At 40.0% G+C, this 16408-nt stretch overlaps 3 protein-coding genes across 3 annotated transcripts in view; all 3 read left to right on the top strand.

Moving 5' to 3' along the window:
• Window positions 1-1259: 1259 nt before the first annotated feature.
• On the top strand, window positions 1260-5372 carry seta (SET nuclear proto-oncogene a). The gene is made up of 8 exons (XM_031870544.1): window positions 1260-1732; window positions 2946-3003; window positions 3275-3417; window positions 3544-3647; window positions 3731-3844; window positions 3967-4137; window positions 4266-4397; window positions 4484-5372. Exons 1-8 carry the CDS (start codon window positions 1660-1662, stop codon window positions 4505-4507), a joined length of 819 nt encoding a protein of 272 aa, XP_031726404.1. The 5' UTR covers window positions 1260-1659; the 3' UTR covers window positions 4508-5372.
• A 94-nt stretch (window positions 5373-5466) lies between these two features.
• On the top strand, window positions 5467-15527 carry LOC116396127 (outer dense fiber protein 2-like). Its single transcript, XM_031870542.1, has 17 exons — window positions 5467-7375; window positions 7946-8062; window positions 8399-8541; window positions 8693-8822; window positions 8922-9053; window positions 9134-9208; window positions 9304-9375; window positions 9790-9906; window positions 10510-10686; window positions 11196-11305; window positions 11763-11898; window positions 12490-12600; window positions 13059-13322; window positions 13569-13669; window positions 14037-14199; window positions 14870-14995; window positions 15079-15527. The coding sequence occupies exons 1-17, from the start codon at window positions 7289-7291 to the stop codon at window positions 15223-15225; spliced, it is 2208 nt and encodes a 735-aa protein (XP_031726402.1). The 5' UTR covers window positions 5467-7288; the 3' UTR covers window positions 15226-15527.
• Window positions 15528-15823: 296 nt separating this feature from the next.
• gle1 (GLE1 RNA export mediator) overlaps window positions 15824-16408 on the top strand; it is a 13327-nt gene continuing 12742 nt past the window's right edge. Inside the window, exon 1 of the mRNA XM_031870540.1 lies at window positions 15824-16180. Within this exon, the coding sequence (XP_031726400.1) occupies window positions 15923-16180 (258 nt within the window). The 5' untranslated portion in view covers window positions 15824-15922. The remainder of the gene's footprint in view (window positions 16181-16408) is intronic.

Genomic DNA, 16408 nt, shown 5'->3' on the forward strand with positions numbered 1-16408 from the left:
TATTAGCATCAAAATATACAAAAGTACTCATTATGCAACTTGTCTAATTTGTTGTTGTATTGTACTTGTTTTTATTGTAGTTGATAATTTTTTACTTTATTTATTTATACCTTACTGTTCCATTGTGTTCCATTTTGCACCGGTGTCAATATTATTTATTTCACACTTAATAATTGTTATTCTATTGTTGATATATGTTTATATTTGTATTCTTTGTATTATATGTATTCTATTGTTTTTTTGTGCTATTCTTCTAGTGTAATATTTGATGAAACTCTGGCACAAGAATTTCCTTAGCTTAATCTTTAATAACACATTATAATTTAGTCGATTTATATTTCTTTTGCATTGTGTTCATTTGTTTTTCGCACGTTTTTGATCATCTTTATTATGTGTATTTTGTTTATTTGCACTTTATTGTACTGTAATGCTGCACACCAGTTTGATCTTCTCTCTAAAGTTATATTTTTGTTACATTTGTTTTTAACATTTTTCACATTTAACTGACGAATCAAACTGCCTGCAGTAGTCGGTTAATATTTTGTTTTAATCATAATCTAAATCTCCAAAGTGAAGCTTTCAGATAATAGAGTGGAATATAAGTACAATTATTATCTCTGGCATGTAGTGGAGTATGAAGTATGAAGTGGCTTAAAATGGAAATAAAGTGAAGTACAACTACCTCAAAATTGTACCTCCTGGCTATAATTTACACATAAGATAAGATAAAATAAAATAATCCTTTATTAGTCCCGCAGTGGGGACATTTACAGGATTACAGCAGCATAGTGGAGTATATACAGTATATATATATATATATGTATATATATATATATATATATATATATATATATATATATATATATATATATATAATGGATAGTGCAAACAAGAGACAGTAAAAAACAAGATCAAAACAAGTATTATAAATCAGTAATAATAATAAAACAGTAATAATAATAATAAAACAATAAAGAATATTAAGTAAAAAATCCACAATAACTAAAATATTATATATACAGACAGAATCATTTTAGTATTGCACAGTGTATTAATATGCAAACTACTGGACTTATATAAAATAAATGTGCTTTTTTGCGTTTAATCTTTCACTAAAATAAACAGTTAAACCCGGCGGACTCATGAGCACTGCCCACCAGAATGAGGTTCCTCCTGTCTGACATTCAGCGGTTCTTTTTTTTTTTAACTGCGCAAGTGCGAGTCGGTCCAACTGACGACGTCTTGAATAAACGTAATTTTTTGTGCGGCAATTAATTAAAAACTATTAGATAAAATATGCGTGGTTAATTCGAGGTTAGTTTATCTGTGGTGTAATTTTTAAAGAGGAGAATGAGGAGTAAATCGGTAAAATTGGGGCTGAGTAGTGAGACCTATTTTGAGAGGCGGAGCTCGCGCTTCCCTCCGTTCGGCGAGGCGCGTTCATAATGAAAAGGAGCGCGTGAGCGGCGGTTGGTGTGACTTCCTCGCTCATCACGCACACGCTACATTGTGTTGGAAAGCAAGCACGTTGTTGGGCTTTTTCTGTACGCGCTTGTGAACTTTGCGCCCGAAAATTTCTCCTTGGTTTTCAGGGAGAAACCAGATTTAAAAAGCTACGAGCTATTTTCTTTCTCAGGCGTCTTGTAAGTTACGAAAAACATGTCGGCCTCGGCGGCAAAAGTGAGTAAAAAGGAGCTGAACTCGAACCATGACGGAGCGGACGAAACCTCCGGTAAGAATGGCGGCCTCCTCTATTCAACCGCCATTTTCTTTACTTTCTTCTTCTAACATTTAATTTGCGTTGTATGTTATTCCTTATATTTTTTTGCCTCCGGGACCTTCTTTTGTGGTCGACCGTTGGTTGCAACGGTGGTCGCGCGCGTGTTCACATTTCTGATAACAGCTAGCTAGTTAGCTCACCAAGCTAACTCATTTATTAGCATGCCTGCTGTTGTTTCAGTTCAGACCGGTGCTGAGAGGCCATGTTAGCTTAGCATTATCAAGCGTGGCTCAGTTGTGTCGTTGGCTACTGACTTGGTGGCCGTGTGCAATGCTGGAGGGTCATTGTTCTGCGTATCGTTGTAAAAGTACATTTAATTGACCTATATGTTAAGCATATATATTATGGTGTTTAATAACCTGGCAATTTTGGCCATTTCATGCGGGCATTAGCAGTTAGCCAGCTAGCTAATGTTGTTGTTGTAGTGTTACCTAACGCTAGCTTGAAGACGTTTATGTTTTGTTACTGGTGGTCAAAATGCATTTAAATCAACTGGCCCTTCAATCAGAAAAGCTAGGCCATTGTTATATTTACACAAATGGTAGCAGGACTACACCATACGAGCAACAGTTTGACCGTTAATGGGGGTATTAGACTGTCCTGTAGCTCAGTGTCTCTCTCTGTGTCCCACATTTGAACCACGCGGCCTCGTCGGTAGCAGCCGGCAGGAAACGGAGAAGTCTTGAGCCGCGAGAGCTGCAGCCATTGGCCGCTCGTATTAAGCCCTGTATACCTGGCACGTGTGCCGTATTATACCGCAAACGAACGCAGGATTAATTTAGAAAGATAGATGGATACTTTATTAACCCCGCAAGGGGAAATGTGTTCGCTACAGCAGTCATTTATTGATGCACGTAAAGTATAAAAATGCATAATATATACAATAAAAATTCCCGTTAAAAATGCACAATATTTACAATGAAATACAATATTAAATTAACTGAACAATATGTAAACACCCAAAAGTGCATGATGTGCATTCAGCTTAATTCCGGATCAAAAAGCAACTCACAATGATGGTAAATTAACTTGATTTTAAAAACACATTGTTTTGCATGCATGCACGAGTTTATTGATAACATCCATTTATTTTCTTTTTACTAAAAGTCCTGACTGTTATGTTTTGCATATTTTGTAACGCATCTGTCTTTTTTCCTCCCCACAGAGAAAGAGCAGCAAGAAGCTATTGAACACATCGATGAAGTTCAAAATGAAATCGACAGGTAAAAAAGTCAAATTATTATAATTTGTGGCTGTAATGCTGATTTTCTGTCCACAAAACTCAAAATTAATGTTACTACACATTTAAAATGAAGCGTAACTAACTAGTGAATTCAGATGCTTAAATCTGGGTTTGCCATGAAAATCTGTGCCCTCGTAGTGTACTGTTAAATTCCCCGGTGCCTGATTAAATATACTTGAAATTGTAGTTTGTTTTTTTTTAGTTTGTTTTTTTTTTTTTTAATTTGGTTTGATATTTTTTCCCCTTTTTAGGTTGAATGAGCAAGCCAGTGAGGAGATCCTCAAAGTAGAACAGAAATACAACAAACTCCGTCAGCCATTCTTTCAGAAGAGGTCAGAACTGATCGCCAAAATCCCCAACTTCTGGGTCACCACGTTTGTCAACCATCCACAAGGTGAGCAACTCAACACAAGCTTTTTATCGCCATGATCTCTTTTTGTTATCTACACTGACAAAAGTTTGAGTAATTTGGACAGTGACTAAAGTTGAAGTGTGGTCTGTATATTATTTCCCCTCACAGTATCTGCTCTACTGGGAGAGGAAGATGAAGAAGCACTTCATTACCTGAGCCGAGTGGAGGTGACCGAGTTTGAAGACATCAAGTCAGGCTACAGAATAGATTTTGTAAGTGAAGATACACACACACAACATGGAGGTGCAAAGTGTTTCTTTGTGTTCTTACTCTTTTGTTTTTTTATGTCTTCAAGTATTTCGATGAAAATCCGTACTTTGAAAACAAACTACTTTCCAAAGAGTTCCATTTGAACGAGAGCGGAGACCCGTCTTCAAAGTCGACAGAAATCAAATGGAAATCAGGAAAGGTAGGTGTAGTTAAACTAGAAGCTTCTCTTCTTACCTGTAACCAGTTAAATGGCATTCTTATGATCATCTTGCATAATTAAGTGTTGTACAGTTCAGACATCTTATGTTTCTCTGTTTGTAGGACCTGACTAAGCGCTCCAGCCAGACACAGAACAAAGCAGGAAGGAAGAGGCAACATGAAGAGCCAGAGAGCTTCTTCACTTGGTTCACTGATCACGCTGACGCCGGCGCTGACGAGCTCGGAGAGGTCATCAAGGACGACATCTGGCCAAACCCCCTGCAGTACTACCTGGTATGTTTAAAGTTGGACGTATCAATAAGCAAACATCTGTTTAAGCGGTTTCATCTTCCGATAAAATGTGTTTGGGACTTTGTTACGTCTGAAATAAAAGTGCTAAAAGGCGACTCTTTTATCTCCAGGTCCCTGATATGGATGACGAAGAGGGTGAAGGTGAGGACGATGACGAGGATGAGGAGGGTCTGGAGGACATAGATGAGGAGGGAGATGAAGATGGAGAGGAGGATGAAGAGGACGATGGAGAAGATGGAGAGGTAAAGTGATGGTGGTCTTATACGGATGTCTCTTTAAGAGTAGCTTGTCTTCAAGCGGTCACTGACTTTCTGATGTCTTGTTTCAGGATGACGAAGGAGAAGACGACTAAGAAATAATATCATCTACTCAGACCCTAAACCTTCTATTCCCCGTTTTTTGTTTTTCCACTCATGATCGGGAGCAAAGGTTTTAAATTTTTTTTTTTTTACTTTTTTATATATAAATCTGCGTGTGCTTCATTTTCCATTCTGGAGCCTCTTCACCTCGCTGGTGCCATGTTATGTTCTTCTTTAGACTCGTCTAAGGCCAATGAATTGTGAGTACCATCCCCAAAGTCATCTCAATAATAATAATAATTATTATTAAATAAAATAAAAATAGAAGCAGCACGGCATCCTGAGTAGAGTTTGAAGACGATTCACACAGAATTCCTCCAGTTAAAGGTTGTGGTAAGATGACTTAAAGCCATGGTGTAGTGACCCAGCGCTAGTTAACCTCAATTTCTTTATCCCCCGTTTAATTTCCTTAATTTTTTTCAGTTGGGATGTTGATCCCTTGAAAGAAACTTGTTTTTTTCACCCCCTATGTGGTTAACGAGTACCAGCTCATTCCTTTTGACTTGTAATGTTTCGGGGGAGGGGGGAGGGGCAGGAGTATGTTGGTTATTTGGGGAGAGTGGTTATTTTGACACCATTTCTATGGGACTTTTTTTTTTTTTTCATTGTATTGTTTTACAGATATCCATGAGATTTGAAATGACATTTTTAATAAAGAACAAAATGGAAAAAAAAAAAAACAAGCTTGTAAATTTTGGCCCCCTAACTGCTTCATGGGTAAAATAAAATAAGACCTGTCGTCTCATAGAAGTTGCATTAAATCACCTTTCATTTGGGTGGGTGGGAAAGAAACTGTTTTAACTTTGAGGTGTAAAACTTGCTTTGTTACAATAATAAAACTTACTGTGTTTACACGTGTGGGAGTCTCCAGAGTGGGTGCATAGAAAATTTATTTACAAAATTTTAGATCTAGGTAGCAGCGAAGGCACCTGGGTTAATCGTACAATCACAAGTCCCATCAGCTCTTGAAGGATTTTGGAGTCACAAGCAGGCTGGAAGCAAAGTCTTCTCTTAGTAGACGCTGGGTGATTAAAGCCAGGAAGGTGTGCTCCGACTCCTCAAATCTGTTCTCTGTGATCGTGTCCGGCCAGTCAGTCGGTTGGAAGGCCCAACCTGGATGTTAGAGGTAGAAACACAAAGGTGACTTGCGTTTGTAGGCACCATATTCTATAAATTCAGTGGTGGGAATCAAGCAAAGTGTTTGAGAGCTTTTAGTCTGCATACTTTTTTTAAATTTTTTTTATTTGAGATAAACTTTATTTAAATATTGCAAATATAGTTGCCAGGTACGTTCAATTATTTTACTTAAAAAAAAACTTACCCTACTGAATTAAAGTATTTCACAAGAACTATTGGCTCATTACCATTAATTACCATATGCTTTGTAAGAAGTGAACAAAATGGGCATACAATTTTTTTTGTTATTTCTTGGTGGTTTAAGTGAAGTTTCTCATCTCTCAGTATGGAAACAAACTTCTCCCATTAACAGAAAATGTGTTGTGGCACCATCGTGGGTTCCTACGCACCTAAATGAGTTTTACACCGTGGACAGGTGGCCGCCGTCCACGAGAACCCCGGGAACCAGGAGAAGTGTTTATTTGCAGGCCAGTGCTGAGTAACGTTCGCCTTTCTGAACGTTATCACTTCAAACTGGTGTCCGTGGGGGTTCTCGAAAAGCTGGACGTTAATCCTTCGGCCCCCGATCGACGTGTCGTTGCGGCTGGAGAGCGCCAATCGGCTCGGCACGAAGTGGATATCCGTCCCGACCGCCAGCTCGTGGCCGCACGCCCTGCACAGTAGCAGGGTAGCGGCGCTGCTGGTGCCCACCTCCGCCACGGCTGCACATGCCTCACCGGGCTGGTATGCTGTGGGATGAAACAGCAGTGCGAACGAAATATATTGCATTATTAACCTCTCCAGCTGCTTTACCAGCAGCCGCAGGCTCCGCTTGTGCATCATTGTTGCCTCTCGCGCACATGGAATCACAAACTAGCTTAGCTTAAACTCCTAGCTAGCTGTTTTTAGCTGAGGTGAGCTAGCATCGATGGGTGTCGTTTCGGTACCAATCGAAAGTACACCAGAGCCATCAATTAACAGGTCAAGAAGCACTAAAGCGCAGTGACCATCTTTATATTGTATGGTGATTAGTGGACGTAAGAAGTGTCTAGCTTAAAAATAAATTGCGTTAGCTTGCTGCTAACTAACGGCCGGAAGTAAACGCCAGACCGGAAATACGCGCCAGACTCAGCAACCGGAAATGCAGTTTTCTCTTCTAGCAAAAACTAAACTGCGCACATTTAATTTTACAGTCACAAAACAGTCAAATTGATATTTACTCTACTAGAAAATCCGTTTAAATGTACTTTAGCTGCATTTATACTGTTCAAAGACGTTTTTATGTGGTAACCGCGGTGTCCTCCATTTTGAGTTTCGTAGTGCTCCCTCTGATTTTAGAGTAAGAAAGAGGTAGAGTAAAACACAAATTAACAGTTTAATTATATATTATATAGGTTATTTGTAAGGAGATGTAATAATATGGGCGTTTTAACGGTTGATTTAAACAGCATCCGTTACTTTCAGTGGTCACCACGGGCAACGCGTATCGTAAACTCGCCTCCGCCAATCACAGAACGGGATACTGCAAATGAGCCAATCAGAGGTGTCGTTGTTGTCGATTCAAACAACCGTCCGTTCCACAGACAAAACGCCAAGATTTATCATGGAAACACTGGGTCTTAGTTGATTCTGAATGTTGTTGTAACGTCTCGAAAATAATGAAAACCCGGGAATCACCACCACCGGTTCACGTGCACGTACTGGAGACGACACCTGTACACGTGCACATGAGGAGGAGTCCAAAGGTTATTCTTTTACCTGTTTATTTTACTGGAACTATTGTTTTGACGATATATGAATGAGGATACACTTTAAAATACATCCCAAATAACGCAGAGTAAAGTTACTCTATTTTGTATTTTACAGCAAATCACAGTGTTTTACATGTTTTATTATTGATGAAAAAGTGTGTTTAATGTTGCAGCCGGTAGACATTAAGCTAATTTTATTACTTTATATACTGCTGGGTAGATCAAGAGATCAATACAGTTTTATCTTAATATATGATTACATTCATTTGTTTATTATTCTTTTATTATTATTATTATTAGGAATCTGTAAAGTTGCCAAAGTTATAATATTTCCCTGTGAGATGTAGTGGAGTAGAAGTATAGAGTGGCAGAAAATGGAAATACTATATATAAAGTACTAGTTACTCAAAAATTGCATTTGTTAGTTTCTTTGCAGTAAGTTGTAATTTGTCCCCCTTTAACCTACTTTCTTAAAGAGTTAACAATGAAATAGACTAAATCATCACTCCATTATACAGTTTTATGTGTTTTTTTACCTGTGGAATTCCTCCTTTTTAAATGCAGAATCGGATAAAAGAGTCCCCGGTGAGGGGAGATGGAGGGAGGCCGAAGGTGCGGACGCCGTGGATTCCTCCAGGAAGACTGTCCTGCAGAAGAGACGTGGGCTCCTACCAGTGTCAGGTCTCTTCACAGTGTTTATGTCTCACTGCAAGGCTTTCAACTAGAGCTAAATAAATTTAAAAAAAAAAAATATATATATATATATCATGGAAGATGAACACGATTTGGAGAGAGTAAGGGATATTCTAGCAGGAATTTGCTCGAAAAGAAAACTGAATTTAAAGGTATACTAGGTAGTATTGTAGGTTGCTGTTACACTTTAAAAGTACTTTAAATACTTCAGAGCTTGAATATCCTAAGAATATTTTCAGCCCCTGGTTTGATTGCAGATACGAAGATAGATGTATTTTATATGTTATTGTACGTGTAACCTGTTTGTTTGTGTCTTGTGATCAGAGAAGCAGAGCAGAGCATCGATCAGAAAGTAGAGTCGGACATCGATGTGATGATGATGATGAGGAGGAAGAAGAGCTCGATGCAGTATCTAAAAACCTCAGCGTCCTCCTCAGAGAGCAAGAGAGCATCCGTCATTTAAAGAAGTAAGAGTCTCAAAATAAAACACACACATTTAATAGAGTTGAAAACAAATTAAAGTGATGTACTTTGTATTTAGCTTAGCTCAAGTTATCTTAACGTACCGTTTATTTTATCGTATCTTATCTTATCGTATCATATCTTATCTGCTGACAGGTCAGATTCTCGGGGTCAACACAGAGAGACCGACGTGCTCCTGAGGACGCTCGTCGAAGCAGAAATCGACGGCGTAGCGGTCGCTAATCAGCTGACAGCGCTGAAGGAAACCATCGACAGCCTCTCTAAGGTAAGTCTGGAAGGACAGAAGCAGGATGGATGAATGGAGGAGGGCATCGTTTTGCAGTACATGATCATGTTTTTATTTATATTTTTTATTTTTCTTAAGGTCAAGCGGCTGTCAAAGTTGCACGCAGCGTCACTGGGACGGCAGCAGGGGTTGCTGCTGGAGAAGATCGAGATGTTTGACAACACGAACCACAGCCTGCGAGAGCTCCTCAGAGACCGGAGTGAATACGAGGTACAGGAAGGAGGAGAAGAAGCCAATCAAGGAGAACCAAATGTCAATAAGTCTCTTCTCACTGGTATTTGCATCCACAGAGAGAATTGTCGGTGTGGTCGGAACAGAGAGACGCCTTAAAGAAGAGATTGACTGACAGCGAAGCAGAGAACATTGTGAGTAACTATCACCTGGTCATGTGAGGTGAGACGTAATCATCAGCCTCCAGACATCTGACGAGCTGCTTCTTGTGTTTCTTCTTCTCTTCCAGAGACTCTTGGCTAAACTCACCAACAAGGAGAAGGAGGCCTCTAAGCTTGCCGTGCATTTGGACTTTGAAAAGGTTTGAAGCTTTACCATCAGATCTGGTTCACGAAAAACATTTACACACGGTTGTATTCTGTCATAGCTCGGTGGGAAACGGGGGGATATCTCTCACACACCTTTTAATTAGGAATAGTTCAGATGTTTAGAAGTGTGGTTGTATGAGGTTCTTCTCCATCCTCAGTGTTTCACTACAGTGGATGGAGTGTGGCCGTATGTTAGACTCCTAAAAGCATCAATATCAGCCGAAGTGAACGCTGTCACACAGACCTTTATGAAGCCGTTATCTATAATCTCTCTTCAAAGACACAAGACTCCATTGACTAAGACAGTATATCCTCCTCTAAACATCACATTTATCCCCTTTTAAGCTTCAGGTGTTCACAAATACATAAACTCCCCCTCACCGTCTGCTTCTCTTCTTTCTTGGCAGGACAACGTGAAGACGACGGAGGAGCTTTCAAGAATCCTGCAGTCGACCCGCCATCATCTGGAATCTGAGCTGAACAGAACAGAAGCAGAGAAAGTCCACCTGGCCACTCAGATTCAGGTCTGTGATCGTACAAATGTGATGAAACGCACACCTGAACATTCAGATCTGTTCTTTGATCAGTCAGTGGTTCTAGATCAGCATCCAGCATGGTGGTACTGTAATGATGTCGTATAGGACGAGGATTTTAGAAGCAGGTTTTTCTTTTGCCGAGTAGGTTAAAACTTAAACTTACTACACATAAGAGGAATAAACCACTTCCATCAGTTCTTCATAGCTAATCCTGGAAGTAGCACATTAAGATATGTATGGCTGAAGTGATGGTTATGAGCAAATTTAAACCCTACAGACGATTGTTTACCTTATAAGATACATTATTCTTTTAATCCTCTCTGTAGCACGACTGAGTAATAAAGGAGCTGATATAGTTCTACATGTTCTTGCTATGTTTAGTTTTATATCGTGTTACCTGGTCTTTCACAATGTGGCCCATCTGAAACAAGCTTTTCGTCACTTTCAGACTGTTAAAGCAGCTTTGAAGGGACTTTTACTATCTTTAAAAGCTTTACCACACTCTAAGAATACTCTACTTCAGTAAATGTACTTAGTTAGATTTCACCATTGAAAGGTGTGAATGTCTGTGTCCTTCTCTGTGTGGAGCAGAGGATGCAGCAGAGCCACGAGCAGCAGCAGGAGGAGCTGCAGACTCTGAGGCAGCGGAGAGAGGAAGAGCAGGATGAGGAGGGGCGTCAGGACCAGGAGGTGCTGGCTCTGCTGACCCAGCAGACCGAGAGAGCCCAAGAGTCCACCAGGCAGCTCGCTGCAAAACTGCAGGAGAAGGTCAGTATTCAGAAGTATCTCAGGGTCCACACCACGATGTCTGAGACACGTGTGATGGGCAGAGATGGGCCTTGGACACAGAGTCCTGGTTCCTCGGGATGATCCACAGACCTCTTCGTGGTTTATCCTGCATGTAAATGAGCTTTTATGCAAATCAAGTGGAGAGGAAGTTCAGCCAGCCTCTTGGTTCAGCAGCAGTATTCTAGAGAAACATACAGGTTACAAGGTAATGCATTGTGTCATAGGGACATAAGAAAAACACAAGAAAACTACATCATATGTGGAGGATGTAGTACAGTACATACAGTAGGATACTTTAGGATACAGTACATACATGTTGGAGGGAATTAACAGTTTCCCACTTGTTGAGTTTGATTTTACTGTGAATCTTGTCTTGTAGCTCTTTCCTCATTTGTTCAGAAGACTCAACAACCTTTTCTAAACGATCCAGATGTGAAGTAACTTGACCGTGTAAATATTAATTAGACATCTTGTGTACTTTATTTGAGGAGTCCCAGTTGGCTCAGGCTCTGTCCACGTCAAGCGACTGGTGCCTCCGCCACTCTAAAGAGTCAGCGGCTAAAGGACGTCTGGAAGAAGAATTTTCTGCTCTCAGACTGTGAGTATGTGTGACACAACATCATGATGTGTAAGGCCCAAAAATACATTCACACATTTTACTTATTTATGGAGGCATTTCATGATAGAATTTAGATTTTTATAATGCAAAATAATGAAGTAAGAATAGTCACATATAATGTTCCCTCTGCAGCAGTTTATCATCTAGTTAAGAGAAAACACATTTACATACAATTATTACTTTTAAAGTTTTTAATTAAAAAAACTGGTTTATTCAAATCAGTTGTTAAACTCTATGAATTAGTAAGTCATATAAGAATAAAATGTTTAAAGAGTGAAATGTGCTGTGAGTGTCATTTTCGATGTCATCCTATTTGAAAGGTTTGCGGTATAAGAGTCTAGAGAAGCGACATGAAGATAATATCTTTATGAATTTGGAAGACGTGTAATAAACTGTGACGACAGTATAACTGGAGCTTCAGCTGCTTCCTTCACAGTCAGGCGAGCGAGCTGAACTCTCAGCTTCGTTCAGCGGAGGAGAGGAGTCGGGCGGAGAGGGAGGAGCTCAGGGATCACCTCCATCACCTCAGCGCTGAAAACGCCTCCACGAAGCTGGACAGCCAGAGACTCAGGGTACCTTTAAATATAATATCTATAACGCTAAGTCAGATATGTTCCAGGAATACGTGTTCAACAGTGCAGCGTTCAGACCGTCATGGAAAACCTGGAGAAGTCATTGAATTTGAAAATAGCAGTTTTAGGTGGCGGAGACGTTTTTGAAAATAGAAATACCTAGAGAGTTTTATCTATATTGTCTATATTAGATCTATATTGTTTAAACATTTCTTTAATGTTCAGGAGGATCAGTTACATCATTGTTCTCTGACTGGACTAACGTCAGACTTTTATTTTTTAACGTTTCAGAGAATGTAGGTCATGAAAATGTGCCTCAAAGTCTTATTAATTAATTGGTAAAAATGTGTTTGAACCCTGTCAGTAGTTCATGTATTAAATCAAAATGCAGTGTTCTCTACATTATGATCGCTGAGTGTTTATTTATATTATTTTGGTTTATTGGATTTATTTTGCAGCTCCTAAAAGTAAATTTTTTCAACAAAAGTTTGACAGAAAATTTAGTTAAATGTTCTGTTTTAACAGATTCTTCTTCTAATGTTTTATCCTATTTGATGACTAAATGAAATGTGGTTCACACATCATATTTAGGGTCAGCTGACGTCCTCCGAGGAGAAGCTCCTCGATCTGCAGTCTGAAGCTCGTCGGCTGAAGTCAACGATCAAAAAGCACGAAAACCTGGTGGAGAAACACAAGAAGAAGGTAAAGTCACTCTCAGAGATGAATGTTTGTGATAAACTGGATGAAGTGTTTCCTTAAATACTTCTTCTCTGAATAAAATGATCTTGGATCAGCTGGAAAATGCATCGTCACAAAGCTGAAAACAGGCTGTTTGTTCTTTTTAGAGAGATGGATGATAATCAAACACTGTCGGGAACATTTTACTGCACCATCAATCATTTTACTTGACATCCTTAAAGTACATTGTGTGATATTACAAATATACTTTTACTTAAGTAAGGTTTTGAATCCAGGATGTTTTTACTGAAAGAGTAACAGAGTAGCTTCACAGTGTGGTATTTGTACTTTTACTGAAGTTTTACTGTGACATAGTTCTGAAAAGACAAACCGGTTTCTGCAAACATGCCCTTTTCTTTTTGCAAATAAATCACCAGAGGCTGTTTGCTGTGTCAGTAGTGATATCACTCTTCTCTGCACAGGTGCAGCAGGTGCGTCTGGAGTCGGAGGAGCACCGCCTGAAGCTGGAGGCGACACAGGAGGAGGCGCGGGAGGCGACGGTGAGCCTGGAGAGGGAGACGGAGCAGGTGAGGAGGGAGCTGCTGGGCCGGCTCGGGGAGCTGGAGGCGCTGCCCGACTGCCTGAGGAGGGCGGAGCTGCAGCTCCGGGGCGCCCGGCAGGAGGCCGACGCCCACGAGAGGAGGAATGCGGAGCACAACTCGGCCCTCGCTGAGGTCAGACACAAGGTACTGAAAGAACCTCGGAGGTTTGGTATCGCTTTGAGAGTTGAAGAGAAGGTTTACGTTGTTGTATTTCAGCCGTTAGTTTGTTGAAGTCAAAGGTTTTTAAACTAAAGTCACAGGATCTGGAGAGATGACGTTATAGAGCTTCTTCAAGGGAAACTTCTATATATTTCTCTCTTTTTTGTGTATAAGTGATTAATGGTGACAGCAGTGACAGAAGGAGGATTTCCATCATGTGTTCCTTCACAGGTGGAACAGCAAGGCACTCAGCTGGAGACGTTCCAGCAGAGGAACCTGCTGCTGCAGGAGGAGAACAACGTTCTCAAGGAGAAAATACACAACTTAGAGAGGTACAGACACTCAGACACAACGGGCAACTTATGAGACAATGAGCACAGAACATCTCTCCTACACAGGAGCAAGACTCACAGACTACATCGTTTGTAGTTGTTTTGTGTCTCTTTGAGATCATTTTTAGTCTCTTTGTAACCTCGTAGTTTTTCTCTGTCGTCTTTTTGTGGTTATTTTGAGTCTCTTCCCGGTTGATTCGTGTCTCTTTGAGTGACACTTTGGGTTCAGTGATCCATCCATGCTTACAGAACTGTCTTTGAAGAATAATACATACATGTTGAGGGTACAATGAATGCAGAAAAATGAAAACTCTATACATTATAGAAACTGATTTTCTCTAACTGATGTCTGTGTTGTCTGTCGCAGGAGGCTGGAGGAGATGAAGGTGGAAAACAAAGAGATGTCTCAGGCTCTCCCGTCTCAGGAGGCGACTATCCGCAGCGTTCAGCAGCAGCTGGAGGAGAAGACGCGCGAGTGCAGCGTCCTGTCCAGACAGCTGCAACAGACTCTGGACGACGCACACAGACGGGTCTGGACTTCCTGTACACTCACTTCTTTCACCATTTCCTCCAGCGTCCTCGGAACAAAACGTCACATCACAACTTCAATGTTTGACTCTCGTCAGCCGTTATAGTCCCGACCTTCTGCTCATTCACCTCCGTGCTGCTTCTATTTTTTCGGTGCAGTTAAAGCCTGAAATTACGCTTTACTGACTATTTAGGGAGAGTTTTGTGGAAGTAAAAATTGAGATACTGAAGGCAATTTGGGGCCGACTGTCTGAGCTCGTGTTGGATGAAGCGGTTAATATAAAGAGTAACGACAGAGAGCGTCACAGCCGAGAGGAATTCCTCAAGTTCACAAGAGCTCGACACAAACACACGGGAATAACAGTCAGGATTTTTAGTTCTCTTTTATTCTTCAAATAACATTTTTTTGCAACTTTCATACAAGAATTGCAGATCAAAGTGCAAACCATAAGAATCCATAAAACACATCTACGATCTAAAAGTAGAATAATTAAAAATGATTTTATTTATAATCTATACATCTCTATAAACTTAAATATAATATTTAATGAGCTTACTCTTTGATGTTCTACTAAGGATATCAGGAAATGCTGCTAACATGATCTGTTCTGAGTGTTTTGATACTTTATACGTAGAGGAAAACCTAAACTCAACCAGTGTTCCCTCCTGCAGGTGGACGATAGCATGCAGAGGGTTCTGACCAAAGAGAGAGCGTCTCAGTCTAAAGCCTTGGACCTGCAGAGCCAGCTGAGCCGAGCGAAAACAGAGCAGAGTCACCTTCAGCAAAGCAAGGAGGAGGTACGGCACGATGTCTGCTTCTATTTACGTTGGACATACAAACAGTTGGTTCTCATCTGTTGTTTCTGTGCGTTTCCCTTCAGTTGGAGCGTCGTTTCCAGACTCAGCTGCAGAACATGAAGGACAGACTGGAGCAGTCGGACTCCACAAACCGCAGTCTGCAGAACTACGTTCACTTTCTCAAAACCTCATATGGAAACGTGTTCGGTGACTCTTTGCTTGCGAGCTGACGAGCATTCTTCCTTCCTTAAAGCATTGCAGCAGACCTAAATGAGTTTTATACTCTATCTGAAATGAATAAAAAACGTTTTAAAATGAAGTGCTCACATTATAGTTGCCTGAATGTATTTATATGCTCTTGTAGAAATAATGTCCTGCATAACTTGATTCTGATGATTTCTTATTTCAAATCTTCCATCTTTCATGTCAATTAAAAACGATTTCACCTTTTGACAAATGTATAATTGTAGTTCAGACAAAACGAGGAAAATGAGCGAGGACCCACGAGAACAGACTTCCAGGAAGTGTTTTAACGGCCGACACGCCCCCTCATTGTTCATCAGATGAGATTTTGTTCAACATGTAAACAGTGAAGACGGATCACAGATTAAACTATATATATATATATATATATATATATATATATGTATATATGTAACACTGCACCATGGAGCAGGTAGAAACTATATGTAAAACTATTAGGATATTTTTACGCAGAATTTGGCCACGTGTCGTATTGTAATCATATCTGAAGTTTTAGTGTGACAAATGAGTATTTGTGTAAGTACAGCAAACAAATATTTATTTAAAAAATGCGGGACTGTAATACTATGGTTTCCCCGGTTGAGCCACTGGGTCATAAATTCTCATTAAAATACATATTGCACTATTACAGTAGTTACATCATTTAGGTTGTATCGCCATGAAATGCTATCGATTAAAAACATATATATATATATTTTTGCCCAGCCGGAAACATCATGGCGGGCTGTTTCTCGTCGGATTGTAATTTATGTGACCATATCCGGCGGCGATTCAAAACTAAGACCGACGATATCCGTAGTTGTTGTTTATCCTTCTGGCGTGATGCCCGCTACAAATCTAAGATGGGAAACTTTACAGGCTTTAAAGAACTCACCGAAGGGAAACATCACGTACGACCCGTTCTGGTCAGAGAGAGGAGAGGTGAGTTTAAAGCTAATTTAAAGCTAACCCGGACGTTAGCTGGCTAGCTAATGGCTAGCTAGTTAATTAGCACAGTTAGCTAACTCACCATTAAGACCAATGAGAGGCAGCTAGTGTCACTTTAATTAGACATCAGCTCACTTTCATTATTGCATGGATGCACGTTAACCTGTGATTTTAATTTCACTATAATATATATATATATATATTATAGTTGAATTAAAATCG

Source organism: Anarrhichthys ocellatus, unplaced genomic scaffold (assembly GCF_004355925.1).
Source record: "Anarrhichthys ocellatus isolate YVR2014 unplaced genomic scaffold, GSC_Weel_1.0 scaffold53, whole genome shotgun sequence".
NCBI lineage: Eukaryota > Metazoa > Chordata > Actinopteri > Perciformes > Anarhichadidae > Anarrhichthys > Anarrhichthys ocellatus.

Coding starts and splice junctions, on each gene's coding strand:
- LOC116396127 (XM_031870542.1), top strand. CDS start 7,289: ATGAAAACCCGGGAATCACCACCACCGGTTCACGTGCACGTACTGGAG. Junction 8,542..8,692: donor AGCATCCGTCATTTAAAGAA/GTAAGAGTCTCA, acceptor ATCTGCTGACAG/GTCAGATTCTCGGGGTCAAC. Junction 9,054..9,133: donor GAGACCGGAGTGAATACGAG/GTACAGGAAGGA, acceptor TTGCATCCACAG/AGAGAATTGTCGGTGTGGTC.
- seta (XM_031870544.1), top strand. CDS start 1,660: ATGTCGGCCTCGGCGGCAAAAGTGAGTAAAAAGGAGCTGAACTCGAAC. Junction 3,004..3,274: donor GTTCAAAATGAAATCGACAG/GTAAAAAAGTCA, acceptor TCCCCTTTTTAG/GTTGAATGAGCAAGCCAGTG. Junction 4,138..4,265: donor ACCCCCTGCAGTACTACCTG/GTATGTTTAAAG, acceptor TTTTATCTCCAG/GTCCCTGATATGGATGACGA.